Source organism: Carica papaya, chromosome 3, assembly GCF_054855325.1.
Source record: "Carica papaya isolate Zhongbai chromosome 3, ASM5485532v1, whole genome shotgun sequence".
Lineage (NCBI taxonomy): Eukaryota > Viridiplantae > Streptophyta > Magnoliopsida > Brassicales > Caricaceae > Carica > Carica papaya.
In genome coordinates this window covers 7,201,386-7,223,288 of record NC_142311.1, presented here as the reverse complement: position 1 = coordinate 7,223,288, position 21,903 = coordinate 7,201,386, and the positions used below count along the sequence as shown (strand labels likewise).

General features: G+C 31.2%; 2 protein-coding genes across 3 annotated transcripts; both read right to left on the bottom strand.

Moving 5' to 3' along the window:
• Nucleotides 1-1,259: 1,259 nt before the first annotated feature.
• On the bottom strand, nucleotides 1,260-4,676 carry LOC110821802 (cyclin-dependent kinase inhibitor 5-like). Its single transcript, XM_022051754.2, has 3 exons — nucleotides 4,018-4,676; nucleotides 1,964-2,167; nucleotides 1,260-1,830 (listed from the first exon to the last, which is right to left on the bottom strand). The coding sequence occupies exons 1-3, from the start codon at nucleotides 4,536-4,538 to the stop codon at nucleotides 1,761-1,763; spliced, it is 795 nt and encodes a 264-aa protein (XP_021907446.2). The 5' UTR covers nucleotides 4,539-4,676; the 3' UTR covers nucleotides 1,260-1,760.
• A 6,111-nt stretch (nucleotides 4,677-10,787) lies between these two features.
• LOC110821786 (E3 ubiquitin-protein ligase PRT1-like) lies at nucleotides 10,788-21,267 on the bottom strand. Of its 2 annotated transcripts, XM_022051735.2 has the most exons (8): nucleotides 20,914-21,267; nucleotides 19,775-19,803; nucleotides 19,426-19,605; nucleotides 16,982-17,374; nucleotides 16,722-16,898; nucleotides 12,789-12,916; nucleotides 11,712-12,127; nucleotides 10,788-11,231 (listed from the first exon to the last, which is right to left on the bottom strand). In XM_022051735.2, exons 1-7 carry the CDS (start codon nucleotides 21,048-21,050, stop codon nucleotides 11,729-11,731), a joined length of 1,443 nt encoding a protein of 480 aa, XP_021907427.1. In that variant the 5' UTR covers nucleotides 21,051-21,267; the 3' UTR covers nucleotides 10,788-11,231; nucleotides 11,712-11,728. The 2 variants fall into 2 exon arrangements, with proteins under 2 accessions (XP_021907427.1, XP_088071516.1); XM_088215390.1 differs by lacking the exon at nucleotides 19,775-19,803.
• Between the last annotated feature and the right edge of the window lie 636 nt (nucleotides 21,268-21,903).

The window sequence follows — 21,903 nt, the reverse complement described above, 5'->3', positions numbered from 1 at the left end:
GTCAATTGTCATTCTACTCGGTTTGAGACATGGGTCAAGTACTACTACATTTTTTTGCTCATTTAGATCTACCTTTCTTTCTTTTTTCTTTTACCTTTTTTTTTTTTTTTTTCTGAAAGTAAATTATCAATATCATTTTATCAGCTCCCAGTAATTACTTTTAGTAATTATCAATGTCATTTATATGTGCTCATTTGTTTGTATACATGCATATATAATTTTTTAAAAAATAAGAATTTAAAGTATTTGTACAGATGCATGCATTGTTTTAAAAATTTAACAACTGAAAAAATGGTTTCAGGTGTCAAACAATCAATGGGTATCAAAATTATTACTATAATTATTGGACTTAAATACACATACACATACACATAATTGGACTCATTTTTCAAGCTATATATAATTTTTTTTTCAAACTATGAGATTACAACACCAAAAAAAAGAAAGAGAAGATGTCAATTGCACAGAAGATATTGTTAGGTAAAAAGGTAATGTACCTTTGAACTTCTTTTATTACTTTGTTTGAATTTGAAATTTAAATTTTATATTAACTAATAATAATATATATATGCCGACCTATTTATTAAATTTCATCTCTTTTTCTGCATGTTTTTTCAAATAATTTTTTATAAAAAAAAAAAAAAAAAAGAGCAACAGCCATAGGTGCATGAAGTGTTGGTAAATGGCTGCTTGAAAATTAGATGACAAAATTCTTTGAAACAAAGAAGGGAGCACTTTGGAATTTGAATTGACTTTCTAAGTCACCGTATTATATGTGTGTTTCGAAATTCGTTCAAACTTAAAAAGCTCTCTTAATAAAACAGCTATCTACATCAAATTCCCATTACCTATCTTATGTAGAGTAATAACCTGGAGTTCATTGAATTAATGTTTTAAAAAATTTGAACTAATACAAAAATTAACTAAATCAATTATTTATATTTTTTAACACTAACACACCAAAAAAAAAAAAAACAAAAAAACAAATCCACATGATGGCTACATAAGATTCTATCAACAGATCACCAGAAATTTAGCAGCCCCCACCACCATCACCACTTGCAGCAACACCACCCACCGCCCATTCTCACATTATTCCTTGTATTATTAAAAAAAAAAAAGGTGACTGGCAGCATTCATCAACTCAGCATTAAAAGCTTGAAGAGAGTTCCATTGTCTCACATGGAGACATAAAAGCCAAAACTCAGCTGATCATCTATATACATAAAACATGGTAAATGATAGAGGAAAAGACAATATAAAGAAGTGAAGGGGGGGTGAGGGGTCATGTTTATTCCAAAGAGCTTTTTAAAGATCCATCAGTACAAGTATAGACAGAGATAGAGAGAGAGAGAGAGAGAGAGAGAGAGAGAGAAAGAGAAAATTACAGTACAAAAGACAAAGAAAATCTAGTAAAATTTCTGTACCAAATTACACTGATTCACCTAATTAAAAACTCATCCTAAACCCTGATTAAAACCCAGTCTCCCCCCTTCTCTGTCTTGAGATGATCTGTTAGACAAAGGACTTCCATTTGTATCTTGTTTTTGTAACACTCATAACCTCTGTTATGTTACAGACCATTAGTCTACACATTGTTTTTAAGCATCCTACTTTCTTTACAAGTAAATAGAACAGGCGATGGAAAATGGAAATAGCGCCATCACCCTTATAATTAATAACTAATTCCTGCTGGTTAAAAAATCTAAGCTCAAATCCCAACTGAGAATTTGCAGGAAAGTAAGGCCTGATTCAATGGTCTAGGGGTCCACCTTCTCCCATTCATAACGTCCTGGGAGCGGCTTATCATTCACTGGATCAAAGTTGTACCTGCAAATAAACCTCCATTACATATCACCTCAACCATGCACTTGCAGGCAGCATCAAATCAAATTAAACAACAATATTTGGAAATTTTATCACACTCATAAAGCTTGGAGCAAATAAATGTAATATACTATACTTCTCAATAAATTTTCTCTGCTGCTCTTCTTCCGCACCAGAAAAGAACTCGTCCATTTCATGTGCTGTTGGTATGTACCGTCGCGATGAACCCTGTACCCTCCTGTTTGTTTCAATTGAACTGGCAGGCCTAGTTGTAGAACCTGGGGTTCTTATGGTGTCTGGGTCCCTTATCAAACTGCAAGGAGTGGATTCCCTGGTAGTCCTGTTCAAAAGAATAAAGGCTATTAAATACACTACGGAGCTGCTGGTAGTTTAATCAACAACCCATTATAAAAGCAGACACTTCACTTTGATAATAAGCTAAAGACATCAACCATATCTTTCTTCACCAATCATGCAGGATAACTGACTAATTCACATGCACCCCAAAAGCAAAGCAACTAACCAAAGATTATACAATATCTGAGAATGCTTCTTATAATAAGATTAGATTGCAGAGTCCTTTTTAATGGTGGCATGCTTAAACAGCCAAAAACAAACAGCTATCAAATATGGAAAAACATGTATATAAAAATCATTAATTTCTTACATTTTACTTTTTGTCTTTTCCCAATGCTTCTGTACCAACAAAATTACTCCCCCTTTTCTTAAGATATCTTTTATCATCAATATCTAAGCCGAAAAAAGGATATTTTTAAAAAGAAAGAAGAGCCCAGACATCAACAGAGCAACACCAACAAGCTGCAAAACAAATTCTTGCTTCCTCTTCATCCCCGTGAACCTATTTTTTGTCCTTATTTCCCGTTTAAAGAAATAGAGCCCCTAGTCCGGCAAGCATCTTATTTCATATCTCTGCAAGGTGTCCCTTGCCCTTGAAACCTTTGTGCGCAAACAAAAAAATAGGTAAATGAACTATGCAATGCCAATCATCTCAAAATATTCCCTCAAGCACAAGAAAAGTTTATTTTGAAATCCATGTGATTAGAGCCATGGAAGTTCCAGACATATGTGAAAAGGAAAGAATTTTGAATCAAACAAATAAACCCAACAATCTTAGTTTCAAACACAATTTCTCTGTTTAGAACAGGAATCTCCAAGAACCAAATCTCCGTTAAAAGACCACAGCCACCGTAACCAATATTGATTTAATGTGCAGAGAAAGCTATAGGATCCAGAGGGGGGAAAAGGAGGTGAAATCAATAAAGTTGAGAAGTTTTAAACAGAAACAACTCTAAGAAATTGAGTCACGAGAAACTTGTTTCCTACACAGGCTAGGCACAGAAGCAAATAAGAGAAAGAAAATCAAACTGAATAACTTTACATCCCCAGAATAGGATATAAAAGTCTATAAAAGATACTGTCAACAAAATGCGACCATCAATTAATCCACCAAATAAGCATACATTAAGCATTTATGTTTTCTTGTCTTTGCCTTTTAATTCTGAAAACACTAAAATGACCAAAACAATGGGGGCAGGGGTGGGGTTTGGGGAAGGAAGCTATTAAATTAAATTCTCAGGTCATGAAAGAAAACGCTCATGAGAGAACAAGAAGAATAATAATAATAATTATTAATAATAATAATAATAATAGAACTGAGAAGTCACAGCTTTTAGAAGTAGGATTTTGAATAAGGAAAAAAGCAAAAGTTACCCTCAGTTATTAACCTCAGGATAAGTAAACCAAATACCAGCCTTAATTTATGTCAGGTGAAAACAATTGTTTCCTCAGATCCCAAACAAAGGAAAATTGAAGCTTGAATCACACAAATTCCTCACCTTTTTCCAGTTTTAATTCATTCTTCCCCCACCAATCAAACTGAGTTCAAATAATTATAAATTCATGACATAGAATCCCTAAAATTGAAAATCATTTGTACTCGATTTTTTCCTCTTCAAAAAAATATAAAGATCCCGTTAATTCAAATAGATTTAAAAATTAAAATAAAATAAAAATTTCACCCTTTCGATCCCCTCACTGTGTCAAAATTTTCCCACTGGGAAAACACATTCAGAAGACAATGAATCCCCAAAAAACTCATTCAGTAAGGCAGCCATGCAAAGACGATAAACCGGAGAGAAAAGAAAAATTGAAAAGGAATCGGACACCCACCTATCTCTACCTTCAATCTCCAAAACATTTTCCCCAAAAGAAGCCTCAACAGCCAAATCCTTGTTGCTATCATCGTTGTTGTTCTCCTGAACCATCGCCTCCTCTCCTTTACCCGACCCGATATTATCGGTATCAACCTCATCCTTCTTTTCCCCAACCGAACCGGACCTAGCAGACCCGGAATCTCCCTGGCCCACCCGCAACCTAGAACCCGCACGAGAATTCGAATTTTGCTTATGAGCCTTAGGGTTTTGGGTGCAGGTCTCCTTGACCGCCTGTTTTTGCCGCTTGGACTCGTGCAGCCCAATAGGCGGCTTCTCGAGCCGGCGGCTCCGGAGCTGGAGATAAGAGGCATCGCTCGAGGTTGTTTCAGGTTGAGGCTGAACCAAAGAGGTGGTGGATTTTTGAAGACGCTGAAGAGCTAGGGTTTTCGCCCGAGTCCGAACCCCGAGAGAGGCCTGAGAAAGCTCCATTACAGCTATCTCACCAGAAGCCTTCGACTTCCTTATGTATTTGCCCATTTTCCTCCTCACCGTGGCTGGTCTGAAGCTTATAGCTCACATGGAGAGAGAAGAAAGAGAGCGAAAAGTGGTTTTTGCAGTTGATTGTTAGAAGAGAAGAGAGAGAGAGACAGAGAAAGAGAGAGGCAGAGAGAGGAGAAGATGAATATAAGTAGTGAAGAGGAAGAAAAAGGTAGGGTTGGGGGGGACTCCTACTTCTCTCCACTGTACTTTCAATTTCTCATGATATTTTCATTAAATATTATTATTTTTTTCCCATTTATCTGTCTAATTTAATTTCTACTCACAAACTAAAAATTAATTAAAAACAAATATAAAATTTAATAATTAACATTATGAATTAATTTTTTTTCTCAGTTCTTTTTTTACTTGGATTCACATGAAATTATTTTCCATACACATTCCTTCATTTGTGATCTTAGATGGCTTAATCTCTTATTATGAACTAATGTTTGGATGCACTTAATTATAATGACAAATGTAGATGATAATTGTTTTCTAATTATTTTTTTACGATCGTCTAATTTTAGATCAACTGATTAGACGATCGCATTTAAAATTTTGTAGATCATCCGAATTTTAATTTTTTTATTTATAAAACTAAATGTAAGATATTAAATTATAATCAGATCTTAGTTGCCTTTAACGATCGTTTGATTATAAATCGCATTCAAGCCAACGGATTTTAGATTTTCAGTTATTTTACATTAGTAATATTATTAAAATTTTGTAAATTATCCGAATTTTAATTTTTTTTTTATAAAAATAGATATAAGATATTAAATTATAATTAGATCTCGATTGTCTTTGAAAGTCATTGATTTTAAATCGCATTCAAGTTTATTTACTTTAGATTTTCAATTACTTTATATTAGTAATATTATTAAAATTTCTTAGATCATATGAACTTTAATTTTTTTATTTATAAAAATAGATATAAGATATTAAATTATAATTGTGTGATTGTCAATTGTCTTTAAATCGATCGTCTTCTGATTTTATATCATACTTAAATTATTTTAGATTAAAATTTTTATATCATTTTATAATAGTAATATTATAAAAGTTTTGTAAATCATCATATCTTAAATTACAATCGGATCTCAATTATGCGCAACCTACAGTGTGAAATGAAGAAGTAAAAGTATATATTAAGTTCAAACATTAGGATTGAATTGGAGTAACATAACTTCAAGTTGTATTTCACCTAAATGTTATACTTTAAGTTACATCATTGAATTTTAAGCTATTTATACTTTTTTTTTTAGTTAACTTAAATTACAGGAATCGTAATATATTGACATTAATTAATTATTTTATGCAACAAACAAATTGTCTAAAAGAATTTAAACCTTACTTATATTCACACCAAAATATGTGTTAGTAAAATATTTATTATTTATTCATTTAAACTATTAAAAATTTATTATAACAAATCCTAAAAGTCATAGTTTATACATTATTATAAACAAAATTGATATAACCTTTTAAAAGTTGAATTTCTCTTTGATAAAATGGGGAGAGCTAATAATTAAAGATATGTAGTTTATGAATTATATATATATATATATATTCATCTAAATTGCTGACCATATTTGACCTTTTAGTTCAAATAATTACTTATGAAATTTTTGAGCTAGACATTTAGTCCATGCACTCCTCAGATTCTATTTACCTTCTAATTTGAGAAAAAACTATGATAAAAATATTTAGTCCTAAAAAACCTTAAAAGATATATAATGTATTTTTTTTAATGTGTAACATAACTTATTTATATTCTCCATACCTAAACTATAATAAATCATTCAACAATTAGTCCATTTTGATTAATATTATACATAATTGTTTTATACTTTTTGAAATTTCGAGATTAATGATGTTATGGTATTATAGCGACGAATCTATATAATAAGTATAATTTATGATAGATATTATGCACTTTAGTAAACTTGATCTAATAATTAATCTTTTAGTAATATGATTTTTAATATTTTAAGAATTATAATATCAGTTAAAGATTTAACATAGTTATTAGAATACTGATAGTCGGTTTTAGATAACTGGTTTAAACTAGTCATGATAGGAAAATTTAGGTGATAAAAATAATAATTGTCTCGCCATGAGTGTCAATTTATCAAAAAATATCTTAAGGTTGAGAAACTCTTAGTTTTGAATTCTACATAAGAAATTAAAACATGAAAGTCATAAATTATAAGATTTTTATTTGGTATATTGATTTAAGTTTGGCAAAAAAAAAAGATAGAAATAAAAAGTAAAGTTTAAAAAACATATGTCATCCTCACTAAGGGTCAAGGTACTTATAGAGGAATCTTGGAATAAGTTATGTTAGCATAAATAGATAAGAAACTAGATGTATACCAACAAAGTTGTGTCTTTGAAGTTGAGCCTTTTAAATTAGAGTTTTTGTATGTACACAAAGTGACACTTAAGAATCGAAATGATCTTATTACGGGAGATACTTTTAAGAGGTGAAACAGTTTCAAAAGATGAAATAATCTTATAAATCGAGATAGTCTTATATGAATAAAAAAAAAATCTATTTAGATTAATTAAAAGAACATAAACTATAACACACGTAAAAAATGAAAACAAGGTATTTGTCCATACTCATCAATTATAATCTTTTTTTATTATCATTGATGTTATATATAATTACATAATTTAAGACAACTAGAATAATATATATTATAATATGATGTTCTCTAATGCCATCCAAGCACTAAACCACCAACCCTAATACTAAACTATAATATATTTGCATTATAAGTCAAAGTAACGTTGTATATTTATTATTTATTAAATTGAATAGGGTATGTATAGGATAAATCAACAATTTAGAGGGTGACTATTAAAATTTACCACATATATATATATATATGGTTATTGAATACAAAAGTGTGTAAAAAATGTTTGAAATTATGATTTTAGAATTTGAAGCTTGAGAATTCATTCTACAAATTTAAATTCAATCTTCTTTTATTTTCTCCATACAATTTTCGAAAATTTCAAAAATAAAATGGATTCATTTTTTTATTGACTAGAAAATTATTGTCCTTGCAATACGAATTGAAAACCTCATTAGACTTGAGAGATTCTCTCCTTATCCAACTGCTCTTTTATTGTCGGTGCCTTTTTCTTAATCTCTCATAAATTTACTTATTTATTTCTTCTTGTTACTATTTAACAAATAAATTTTTTACTCTTAATCTTTATTTTTTTTTGTGAAAAAAATAATTATAATTTTAAATTTCATACTTTGTTTGGTACAATTTAGAGTAATTGGTTTTTCAATAAGTCTCAATTTCTTAATTAAAATTTTTTAAAAATAAATTGTGATTATGTGTTTAGTACTTTTATTTTCTTTAAATAAAAAGGTAGGATTGAATTGTAAATTATGCATCGTTTGTCACGAACAATATATTAAAAATAATAAATATATTATATTAATTTTTGTGTACACAAAATAAATTTTTTAAATAATTTTAAACACATTTCACTTTAAATTAAAAGATTCCAAATTTTATTAGATAAAACTACGTATAAAATAAAAAAAAATATTAAAAATAAGGAGCATGTATCATACTATAATCTATAATTTAAATACTAAAATAATAATCTATCTCCCAAATATGCGATAATGTACTTAATTAAAAATCAACCGTAGGGAATTCTTGTTTGATTATGTTGCTAATTATTGCTGTTATCATAAAATAATGCTTTTTAATGTATGTATAAATATTCGTTTGTTAAATATTAAATAATTTTTAATATATGTGGGCCCCGTAAACAGTTATTATATCGCGAGATGATATTTTGGGGCAAAGCGTATGAGAAAGCCGAGTCACAGTCATTGGATACCCTATGTGAGTGGCCACGTGGAAAGTGAGTTTTGAATTTCTTTTTTTTTTTTTTTTTTTCTTTGGGTAAGATAACATCTTCGCCATCTCCACCGCCGTTAATTGGGAAGTGTGATTCACGTGCTCGTAGATCACGAAAGGAGGCAACAAATGTTTTTCGTGGTGAAAATTTCAAAATTCTTTTAAAGCTAGTTTTGAAAAGGTCCCTTTTTATTTATTTATTTATTTATTTTTCTTTTAAATCCTTAAAAAATATGTATATATAAATATAAATATAAATATAATATATGTGTGTGTATATAAAATGCTCTCGTGCTGTACATGACTCTGAATGAACCTGGTGGCAGGCTATCAAATTGGAAAAGTCACTAAATTCTATTCAAACAAATTTTCTTGGGCAAACCCAATTTTGTATTTATTAGGAATTTTTTAAAAACAAAGTTGACAGAGTTTGAATTGGAATAATTAGTGACTCGATTTAATTGATGGGATTAACATAAAGTTGAGTCTTGATTGATTTTTGAAAAAAAAAAAAAAAATCAAGGCTTGAGATTTGTCTACTTGGTAATTATCCTCATTTAGAAATAAATTTTATTGTGTCTAGACAACCAAATAATTTCAAAAATTTATGGTTAATTTTTGCAATAATGTCTTGAAATTTAAGCATTTTTTTTTTATTTTTTTTAAAATTAGTTTGATAAATCCTTGCATTTAAAAAAATTATTATTTAATACAAAACAAAAGATTAGACTTTGTCTCTTAAGATTAAGAAAAAAATGTCTTAAAAGTTAGGTAACACATGTTATCTTTTTCTATTTGTTGTTTTATTTCATCTAATGTAGGCAAGGTACTCCCTAGTTGATTAATAATTGATGCTTTATTTATTTATATATATAATTAATTAATTAGCTTGGCTAAATGACATATATCTTCAATTTTTTTATTAATATAATAATTAAGTTAATTTTAGTTTGTATTAATTCATCTAAAAAGTTTAGATACTTGAATTTATGACAAATGTTGCGTTTATATTATTTTATTTATAAAAAACATATCTATATAGAGAATTAGAGCTTATAATTATATATATTTATTTTAAATATGTAAATAGACTAATAAATATTATAAGTTTTGCCTTGGTCTTTTTTAAAAAATTACATTAGTTTGTATGCTATTAGAAAGCAACAATTTTAATCACCTTGTTTTTTTTTTTAACCAAACTATGTGTTCCAAAACTTAAAATTTATAATCTATTAAAAATTTAATCCCCACATATAATTTTCAGTCAAATAAGTTTTTTTGTGGGAAAAGATTGTTGCTTCAATAAATAGAATTTCTAAAATTATATCATAATTGCTTTTACAAAGTAGTTCCCTTTCCCTTCGACTTCAAAGAAATGGGTACCTGGGAACATGACGCAGCGACGACATCATCATTAAATGAATTGACGGTTTCGGTAGTTTTAAATTGACTGATCTTAACCCTCATAGCTTGGAAACAATCTTAACTTGTAAAATAAAAGACTCTGACTTGTTCACGTTAATACATTACAAACTTAAATTTTTAACTCTTATCAGTTAATATAAATTATTTTGTACTAAAAAAAAAAACGCATAAAATAGAAGTAAAATAATGACATATGAATTGTCATTGGACCATGCTCCAAGGAGGTGTTGCTGGGCCTCCTACTAATCCCTCCCAGGGATTTTTCAAGGTGGCAACTTCAATGACTTGAGTTCCATCCTGGTTTAAGTCACTTTGACAGTGCTCCTCTGTTTTTTTTTTTTTTTTTTTTTTTTTTTCAATTCCCTCGTAATCATCTGTTTACTTGTCTCTCTTCCTTTCTAATCTCTTTACTTGCTTAGAAAGTAAAGGAACAAGAGAAATGCAAAGAAATTTTTTCTAGTGTCTGATGTTATGAAGCAGGAGGCAGAGAAGAAGTTGAATAGTCTTAAATCCAAGGATCAGAAACAAATCATCACAAGGATGTTTGGTGTGCAGCGTGGACGGGTGAAGAAATTGCAGGAGATTCGGGATATGACCAGTGAGCAACCAAAGAATTTGACAACTGACTCTTAATAGTTTGAGATTGAGAAAGATTATTTTTCCTGATTCACTAAACACCCTTTTTCTAACTACAGAAAATACCTAATTTTTTTTCTCAGAATGGAAATGAAAAAGATAAAAAAAAAAAAATTACCAAGGGGATAATGAAAATTTAACATAATTAATTATCCTTCACAGAGAGTTTTTCTAACTTATTTTTGCGTACGATTATGAAAAGAAAACATATTTTGTCCCGCCCCTAAATAATTTACAATAGATTTTAAGATGAACCTCACGTTCATCGTATGGAAGTTGGAGGACAGAGTTAAAGAAATGTCCGCAATGTCAATTATTGACAAAAGTTAACCAGAAGATATTTGGTATCATAATGAAAACTGAAACACTGAACAAAAAAAGAACATGCTTTGTGGTTGGTAATGCAAAATTCAATGAATCATGTTGCAGGCAAGGACAAACAAACTAGTCTCTATCCAATTCCAGTCAAAAACATGACATGAGGTCTTGTTTCTTTTCTAATGATTTGCTAGCCCAAAAAGCCAAGGAGGATGCCATCAATAAAAAGCAAATACTTGCTTGGTCCTTCAAAAGTAGGGAGATCACATATATAAGAGGGTGTTATTGAACCCACATACCGCATATGTCAGTTTGGAGGCTGAAAAGGAACTGGCGATCAAAATAATTTTCCTGCCTACGAAGATTTATTCCTCATGTCCTTCGGGCTGTGTCATATGTGGCACTTTTAATGAGGCTGAACCAACAAATAAATAAATGAGATATGGACTTTCTCCAATTGACAGTAATGCATATAAAGACAGGTATAATATTCAGTATTTACATTTGAAATGGAGCAGCTAACACTACAGAAACATAAGCACTAATTGGACAACAAGAGAGAATTGAAGTTGGGTTAGCAAGGAGAATTAAATTACATGAAAAAAGCCATGAATCTAGCTAAATGATTTAATTAGCTTGGTCACTGATTTCCCAATGAGCAATGATTTAATAAACATATGTACTAGAGTGTGTTTTCCTCAAGTTTTAGCTAAAAGTGATTAAATAGCGAGTGAAAATTAATTTTCAGCATGATTTACTAGGAAAGCAAATGTCAAGTCCTAGTTTGGGACTTCAAGAAATGCAGATCCTAAAAGACACAATCAAAACTGTAGGCCCTGGTTTTAGAAACTGGAAAAAGTACAGAAGAATTTATGTAATCTACCAGTTAGTGTACCTTTGCGATCTTCATGATCAAATTTGTGAAATGGAATCATCAGAATCATGTTGTAGATCCTCCGGGATATCAATTGACAAAATTAAAGCAGAAGTATCCTCCACATCATGAGAACCATCTTCTGGGATTTGCTGAACTTCAAATGATAAAATGGAAGCACGAGAAGCATCCTCCATATTGCCTGGAGAGTCTGGACCTGACAGAATAATTGGTTCAGGACGTGCAGAATTCAGCCGGCGAAACAATCCACTTGGAATTTTCGGTGATAGAACTTCAAACTCATGTTCCGGCTTATGCTGCTGATTAAATCGTCCAGGAACATTTGTCGGATTTCTGTAGCATGCTTCACACAGATCAAAGCCGACATCCTCCACGCAGTCCTTGCATTTGTACCTCTCACCAATTAGTGGAGACATCTGCAAAAAATCTTAAGATGCTGGAATCTGTTCAATTTATTCTCCAATCAGAGAACACAAAATCATGATAAAATGTTTGACTGTAAATGATAATAGCTGGTACAGACAAGAACTTTTAACAGTCAGAAACCAAAACTAATGAATATTTCATAGCCATTGCAACTGATAATGTAAAAAATCTATTATACTAGCTTGCCGAGAAAGCCATATTTCTGACGGAAAATTTTTTAGTTCTCTAGTGTCAAAATTATTTTAAGACACTTTTACTCATTCAGTGGATTGTGTAAAAGGGCCTGCGACATGTAAACAAGATAATAATATTTCAGTCTAGCTCCCAATTAAAAATTCTAGTCTAGGATACCTAAACTTTATCTAGATTTCAGACTGTCAGCAATCTTCTCTGTCCCAAAAATTCTCAAGATTCAGAGAAAAATGTTACAAAATTTGGCACATTGATCAATTTGCAGGAAATCATTTGGATGTATCATGTCTTCCAAACTAAACCGAAAGTGTCTTCCAATATGAGAATCACATGCTTTATGCTAGGGACAGGACCAAAAAAGGGAGTACACAAACGATAAATAAAACCAACATTTTCACTATTAAAAACTATAATCTACTCTGGAAATTACAGTAGTATGACAGCAAGTAATGACATTACCCCGCAAGAATCACAACCCACTCCAATGTGAACCTTAGGGCCCTTATTGCCCCACCACCATGAGGAGTAAACATCAGAGAGAACCGACGACAATGACTGGGAAGTTTGTGGTTGAGCTTGTCCTGATCCTGAAATCAATTTGCTCTAAATCTTGGTGCCAGATAAATTATAAACAGATATTGAGACAAAAATACACAAGCTCAGATACAAAAACAAGTTCTAGGATCAAATAGGATATTACTTGGCCTGGAAAAGAAACAGATGCAGCAGCATAAGAAATTTCTCATAGTCAATAGATACACATCCAAAGAGCGTTGTAGAAAACATTACTAGGGTGGACGGATTTATCATTTTATGGTCTTCTATTTATATAAAAGGAGAAACCCATTTTTTTTCAAAATATAAAAGGAAAAATATTATTAGAGAGAAAGAGAAAAGTACAAGAGATAGAGGATAAGATATCCTCTTACATAACAAGAAAGAAAAAAAAAGAAGAAGCAAAGAACATCCTTCAAAGCAAGAGAGCAGCCTATCCATGTTTTACAGAAGAAAATGTGAACTTCAAAACAAACCATGAGACTTAACTTTATCTCATAAAGATTTATAAGCTATAAGCTTAAGCTCTCCAACAACGTATAAAACTGATACATTTTTGTAAAATAAGCTGCTAAAATGTTTGGTTATAAGCCATTGGGTAAATTATCAAATTAGTTCCCAAAGTATAGTGTTTACTACAATTTGATCTCTAATATTTTTTTTTGTTGCAATTTGGTTCATGATGTTTTCCATTTGTTTAAATGTCTAGTTTCCTTTCACTTCCTAACTAAAAATGTTAAAATAGTTAACCCATGTTTAGATGCTTTAAAAGATAGACTAGAAGAATGACATTCACTAACTAATTAAATTATTATTAATTTATTACATTAATTAATTAGTCAAACTTATTCATTTGAACTGTTTTTTAAACATCCAAACATGACCTAACTGTTTTAACTTTTTCCATTCAGAAATGGAACAAAATTGGATGTTTGATATAAATGGAAAAACGTCAGGGACCAAACTGTAATGAAATAAACAAATGTCAAAACTTCAAAGATTAATTTAATAATTTGCTTAAAGCTATATTAATACATTACTTGTTTGGCAAATATATACTTTATAGGCATCAATTCTGTCCAAATGACAAAATGTACATCCTTAAAATGAGGAATAAAACAAATTGTATAGAGACACGATTTTTAACATTGTTGAGGGTTAGTTCATTTTCTTATTTGATCAACACCAACCTGTTAGAAAACTTATAGGCTTATCTAACATAAAAGTCAGATCTTGTAAGATTGTTAATAAAGAGAAAACGCGAAAAGAGTGGCTTAGCAGCTTATATCTTGGACAACAACAATTTGTAACTCTTTAACAATGGTCTAAACTTGATTTCGCCTTTGGTAAATAACAAAAAGCTTGTAAGTCATACAACTTATTAGTTCTTATAAAAACATTTCTAAAAAGCTATTAGCCTCGACATTTTTCTTTAAACATGTTATAAGTCTTAAGACCCAGAAGGACACTGTAGAGGGCTAGGTGTATTCCTTTCTGTTATTTTGTTTTCTATTACTAACATAGCCGTTAAAATTTAGTAGGACAGGTACCAGTATGAATTAACAACTGGAATGCCAGCTGTAATGTACTTGGGCACCGAGTGTGTTATTTTTCTGTTTGCCAATGATTGAACAGGTAGTAATATTGTACCAAGCTGACTGTAGAAACAGACTAGCAAATTGGATGACAAATCTACCTAGTTTCTATCCTCTCAAACTCTTTTTTCCCCGACCCTTCTTCCTATGCTAATGTCCCTAATCCATCTCTCTTCGATCCTAAAATATCCTAAAATTTTGCCAATACATGTTTCTTGCAGTTGTTAATGAATCTGGTGCTCGACAATCTGGTAGCGGAGTTGGTCGATTTGGGTGAACTGATAGCTTTCATTATTAAGGTGGCCAAGAGTAAAAACAAGGCTGCAATGACACTTTTAGTTTTATTTTATTAGGTCATGACATGATAGATTTAGAGGAGATTGGAATAATCATTGACCACTTGATAAATATCTAATTATTTTGTATATGGATGGTACCTCCTTAGTACCTTGTCTATAATAACATACTTCTTTTATTTCAAAAAGAAAAAAATAATGGACTCACAAAGGAACTAATCAGGTAGAGGACTGTTATGGGTACTATTATGGTGTATTAGGAGAATAAATAATGTGTTAAGGGGGTGGATGGATGTATTGGGAAGAATAAGTCAATATGTGTTATGCGTAAAATGATGTGTTAATGACCTGTGTATTAGAGAACAAGTTTAGTTAAGGTGAGGGGATAGTTAATTTTGACAACAATTTCTTGCATAAATATTGGGTTTCTAACTCGAGAGATCGTTGATTTCTCTCTTAGCGAGCTAATATTTAAATCAAGATAGGTAAAGGATGAAAGACACAAATATCAGAAAAGTCCGATTAATTTTCACGTTTATCGCCCCATAACAAGTCCCATAACAAGATCCGTTAATAGAGATGGTAACAATTTGGTATCAAAACCAGGAGTTATGGACGAATTGCTATCTATGTTCAAGTCTTTTTCGAAGACTTATTAGGAAGATCATGGACAAGGTCATTTCAAATTTGAGATTTTTGAGTAGATGTTTGGAGAGACTTTATATTTGCAAAGCAGATCAGACGGAAAATGGAAAAGGCAGTAGGCAGCCTCGCCGCCAGCAAAACCGCAACAATGAACATGTGACCGATGATGCTGCTCCTTTTATTCCAAGGTATGCTAAATCAGATCTCACCATTTTGGTGGTTTTGTGGATCCCCTTCCTTGGATCTGTCACCGTGAATATTTTTTCTGACATCAAATCATTGATGAAGAGAAAGTCTCCTTGGCTCTTTCCATTTGGACGGGAAGCACAGTTGTGATTCTTGAAATTGGAGATAGACCGGCCAGCCCTGACTTGGCATGAGTTTAAATACTTGCCATCTACGATTTCAACCCCCTGATCAGAAGTAAAAAATTAGGGGAACATTGCCAGTTATGGCAGCATAGCACTGTGGCAGAATCTCAGTGTCAGTTTGAACTTCTCTCTGTGCAAGCCAGTGCTCTCTCATTAGAACAGAAAGTGGAAATTTTTCTAAGTGGATTTCAGGAATATATTGCAGTGGAAGTGGATTTACAAAATCCACGCGATTTAACAACTGCCACGAGTCTGGTGCATTGTTATGTGTTAGAATATTACAAAATATATTATAAAATATTCTTATGTAATTATTGGCAGATTTACTGGCATTAATAGGATAATCTATGTTTCCACGTATAGTTCCTTCTTCTATGTATACATACCCCTAGCCCTATGTAATGAGATACAAGAGAAATATTCAGTATTTTTCCCCTAATTCTTTAAGAGAAAACATCACTTCTGAATCATAATTGATGAATTCACCATCTATAGAAGCAAAAAGTTTGAGGGAGTCCAGAAAACATTAGCTATTACTAAAAAGTCAAATTAACTGGCAACAACCATCATTTATCAGTTTAAAATAGATATGTTGGAAGCTCACAAAATTCCATTATATTACCTAATATTTTAAAAAATGTATGAGTAGTATCATTAAGTAAATTCAATTTCTCCACCCTTCAAAAGATAGTTTTTGAACAACTAATTACCAATGGCCAATAGAGGGACTGCTAAGATATTAGTTGAAAGATTTCTATGTAGTTCAATTTAGTCCTTCACCTTTATCAAGACAAAAAAATTAATGGTTAAAATGATAATAACACCTAAGCATAATCCAATGTCCAGTTAATTATATCAATATCACCAAAAGTTCTACTGGCAAAAAAAAAGGAACCAAAAAAGTTATAGCTCATGAACTCCCATACTTACGATCAGTTTGTTTGAGTAGAGTCTCTCGTCTCTCTGCATAAATATCAGGAAACTGCTCCTCTAGGAAACGCTCTATAGTTAGGCAAACACTTGGAAATCCATTCGGATGCAAACTTTGACAGACTTCACATTTAATGATTCCACTCTCTGATCCACATATACAAGATTCACAATAGACTGTAGAAAGGAGAAAAATAGAATCAGCCTAGCAAATACCCATGTTTAAATGAAGACAACCGATCAAGACAAAAATAGGTTACCGTGGCCACAGTTAAGAACAACAGGTCGAAAGAGTAACTTCTTGCATGCAGCACATTGGAAATCAGAAACAGTAACTTGCTTGTAAGCTCCATGCTCAATATCATCCTCAAGCAAATTATACTTTTGGATTGTTTCATTTTCAGCAATTTCAGAGCTATTTGAAGCTCTCTCTGATCTTACTGATGAATCATCCTGCTGATGCATTGTTTCTCCTGATGAATTTCTATTTGAAGATGATTCCCCTTTCTCTGAATAATCTTCTAAATAAGATTTTGCCGGGAAATTGGCATGGGAAGGCTGATGAATGTCCAAGATATTCGATTCCTTACTAGGGCATGATCCAAACAACTTATGAGTCGCAGGTGAGAAGTAGCCGATTTTCTTTTCTTCTTCTGAATGATCAAATATGTGAAGAATAAGGAACTTTCACATAAAGAACCATTGAAATAAAATAGACTAGTAACCAAAACTGAAAAAAATATTATAAAAGCTTCATCATCATGGTTGCTAATACAATGAGATACACATAAGTAAAGATTCAACTACCACAAAGCAGCCATATGGTTTGCAGATTAAATAGGTGTTTTCCAGATATTACAATTCAAAGTTTACTTAAAAACCATAATTACATCTTAAATCATCACTTTTTGAAACCACCATTCCAAATAGATAAATCAATCTAAATCCAATAGCCATTATCTGATCACTTGGGAGAAATGCAAATGTGTCATCACATGAACAACACATGACAAGAAGAAAAATGACCTTAAGATAGTAATAATACAAGTATGTCATTGCACCATGTCAGAAGCACTGGATTTCATGCATAAAGGAGCTACAGTACATGAAAAATCAATACTTCTGTGAAGAAAATCAAAAGGTCGATTTTTTCTTTAAATAAAAAGTGCTTCTTCATATTAGAAAATAAAAAGGTCAAAAAATTAGCAAATCAAATGATGATTGGTTGCTTCTTCGTAAGTTGCCAACCACATCCCTGCTATATAGATGGGGTACTAAACCCAAGCAACCTTTTAACCCTTTTTTGTTGCCTAAGATAAACAAAATGTCTTCTTGTTACTATTTGTTTTAACCATATATTTGTGGTCATTGATGATCAAGGCTCCGCATCAATAGTTACTATTAGGTAAGGACTTACGGCTCCCTGGAAGTTGACAAGGAATGTTCTCATCATTTTCGACCCTATGGTCAAAATAAAATGGCATTTTGCAAGACTGTTTTTCTTGGCTTGCTTTTCTGAATGAATAAAAGGAAAGGAAAAAGGAGATGGCAAATTCTTTGCATAATATCAAGTAAGACCCTCCCCAAAATGGAGGATGAAAAGAAAGGAAAATTCATCATTTTGTATCAAAAGTTGCGATGCAGTCTACTACATAAACAAAGATCACTCCTAGATTTATATAATCTAACTATTACCAGAATTGCAAACCCCATCCAATGGGAGTAGGCACAAGAAGGAGCAAAAAAAAATAGAAAAAAAAAAAGAAAAATAAAACGAGAATCCTTCTGCTGATAAAAGAGAAGAATAAAGCCGAAGGTTGACAGAATCACAATAACTACCAAATGAAACCTAATTAAGATACCGGTTAGTCGAGTTGAATTAATAAGGCTTTTTACTATTTACAGCTGAAGTTGCCGCTTTTTGTTGCAGCACGATTCAACTATTTTTGTTTTATTTGTATTTCAAAAAATAGTTATTGTGTAGCATTATAATAAAATGCAAATTATTTTATTTCAAATAACAATTTACATAATATAATAATTTAATTTAGTTGAATAGAAAGTTACAGTGTTGGGTTGAGAAAGCACTCAAAATCTTACTAAAAGCAGAATAGAGAAGCTGCCATAGACTGAAACAAATAAAGCCTAATATATCTCACCCTCAGTTTTGTTTTATTGCTTGCTGTTTTTGCTCCTTTAAGAGTTGAAAAATTGGTGAGTTCACATGTTTTTCTCTCACCTGTTAACGGATTAAATTATAGGAGTAATTTTTACTTTCCATCATTTCTGTAACGTACCCTACAACCTATAATTGACTCGTCATTATAGCAAACTTGTAGATGGAGCTACAATTATGGATAGACCTCAAATATAAAACTTTAACTTATATTTTCCATTATCTTATTGTTTCTAGACGTATGATGAGAAAATAATTTCTGAAGTCTATTTCTTCCAACAATAATTTTTTTTTTTGTTGAAATAAAATTTCTTCCAACAATAATACCCAAAAGAACCTCATCATATGTAAAAACAAAAAACAAAGTCTACAGGTAGGTTTTAGCATATTAGTAAAAAAATCTAGAACTTTCTGTACCTACTAAAAAAGGTAGCAATCCATTAAGAAAAGGATATGTGTTTTCTTACTGAAAGTAATAACATGGTCTCTAGAAGCATCAAAAATGGTAAATTGAATTCAAATACTCACCTCTCACTTGTCTTTTCCTGCTTTCATAAGCTACAGGATACAACTTCTGCAGCAAGAGATGTAACAATTGACAAATACTTGGAAAATGGTTATATGGGTGTCGACATATGGGACAATGGGACTCATAGCATATGCTCATAGCTTTGTGCACACACCAAAAACATGACAAGTGGCCACAACCTGTAAACATGGAAAAATAATGGCTTCGTAAAAGTTTATGTTATGCATCAATTCCCCATTCCTGCACTTCAATTCTCACTCACTTCCCACAAGATTTACCTCACAAAAGAAGGAAACAAGATATTTTTCCATCAGACACGTTTTTACAATAAATATAATTTCCTCTTACCCAATACCACTGGCTTGTAAAGGAGATCCCTACAACATCAAGGGAAACTGTTTTAAAACATTATATGTACCCAATAAACGTAAACTCTAAGTATATTAGTAAACTAGCAAAAAGCCAAAGCTCCACAGAAAAAATTCCAATACGGGATAGGCAAGCACAGGTTCATAGATAGCAATTGACAAATTAACATGGTAATCTTCTTATGCCTTGTTTCCTTTTTGATTTTCCTTCCCAAAAAAAAAAAAAAGAAAAAAAAAACCATTTCCTCCCAGATGTCTAACTGTTGAAGCATCAAAAGGTTAACTGTTTAAACTAATCTGAACAACATGCAAAATTGAACCCCCATCTAAATCACTAGTAATTTAGAAATTAAAATTTCAAATGATCACGTTAGACTAGCCTCTTCAAATGAATAGTAGCTAAAACAACCACAACGTAACGCCTAGGTACGTAAATGCAGGAAAAAAAGTAGACACTGAAATTATCACCTAGTTCCTGCTTATGTTGAGAGATCCCGTACAACTACAAATAAGATTACCTTCCTTTTGGAGGCTTTACATTACAGAAAACTCAAAATAACAAAGAATTTTACCATTCTTTATTAAATTCTCCAGATATTTAATTTCCTCATATTTGACCAAATATTTCAGAAAAACTCATATCTTAGTTAAGGTATTTTGTCGTTCATGTATTTGTTGCATCACTTGTATAGCATTTAAGGTTATTTAGATTTATTCCGTATCAATTATATGGACCATAAATTGCTAATTTTTACTCATGATTTTATTAATTGACATTAATTAGCAATGTGTCACAAAATTTGTCCACAGAAATTTAAATGCTCAAATTCCTTATGATACTGGAGTTGAGCCGTGCACTATGAACACGGTTTTTTCTTTTCAGTTCTACGTAGGTTTTATAATCTCATTTCAATTACATTACTTAAAGTCTAATCACTCTGATTCACCAAATTCACAAGGTTCCAATCATGAAGATCCTGGATGAGACTGTGTTGCATGATCAAATGGTTCATATGTATATATAAATACATGAATACAGGTAGCAACACATTCTTGTACATATAAGGCTGTAAAAATCCAGAGAATGAGAGGGAGGAAGAACACATGAAAATGACTTACAGGCAGATACAGCATTGAAATTCATCAGGAAATTCTTCAGCTTGAAGCACATTTTTTTCTTCTTCTTCTGCGATTAGGGATTTCTTTTCTTTGTCACCATCATTAGCAGCAACTTTGCATTTCTTGGTGTTCTCCATTTGAAATTGAGAAAGAAAGCTAAACAAAAAAAGGACGGAGAAAAACACCAAGGAGATTATTATAACCCTAGCAGGGAAAAACAAAGAAGCAATCTGCAGGGATTATGCAGAAACTTCGAGGGAAGAAGAGAGGGAGAGAAAGGGTGGTGAAAACTCAAGCAAACAAATGAAACAACGTGTAATCCACCGCTTGCCAACAGCAACACAGGTGTAACTGTAAGCTATTTTACAGGAGTGTTTTCTGTTAGTTTTTTAGGGTGAATTTTAAAAGGCTAAATATTTCAGTAAAAAGTAAAAGTTTAATGTTATTTATAAATTTTTTGTGCCTTAAAATATTTTTCTAGTTAATAAAAGTTCATAATTATTTTGGCAACGTTTTTTTAATTTTTTTTGTGTTTTAAATTAAGTTATGAATTAGCAAGCTTATAAATTCATGCAACAAGATTTTCAATAAAGAAAATGCTAACTTAGAACAAGTAATTATTCTTAATGCACTCAAGTAATTCTAAAAAATTGCAATTTTAAAATTTCAAATGTTTGAAACATAATAAATTAACAGTTTTATAAGGTTCACTTTTAACAAACATATAAATAGATTAATAAAATATAATATAATATAATATCTAAGCTCATGTACAATTTATTTTCTAAAACATTAACGGGGGTATATCTCATTGAATAACTTATTAATCATAAAAGTTATAAAATCGTATATTTCAAATTGAGCCAAGCAGCATTATAACACGTGTGAAGTATGAAGGGTAATCGTTGTTTTCTAAAAACAAAATAAATGAAATAAAGTTTGATTATAAATATTAAAACTTATCCATACGTTGTTGACTTTTGCTAGGGA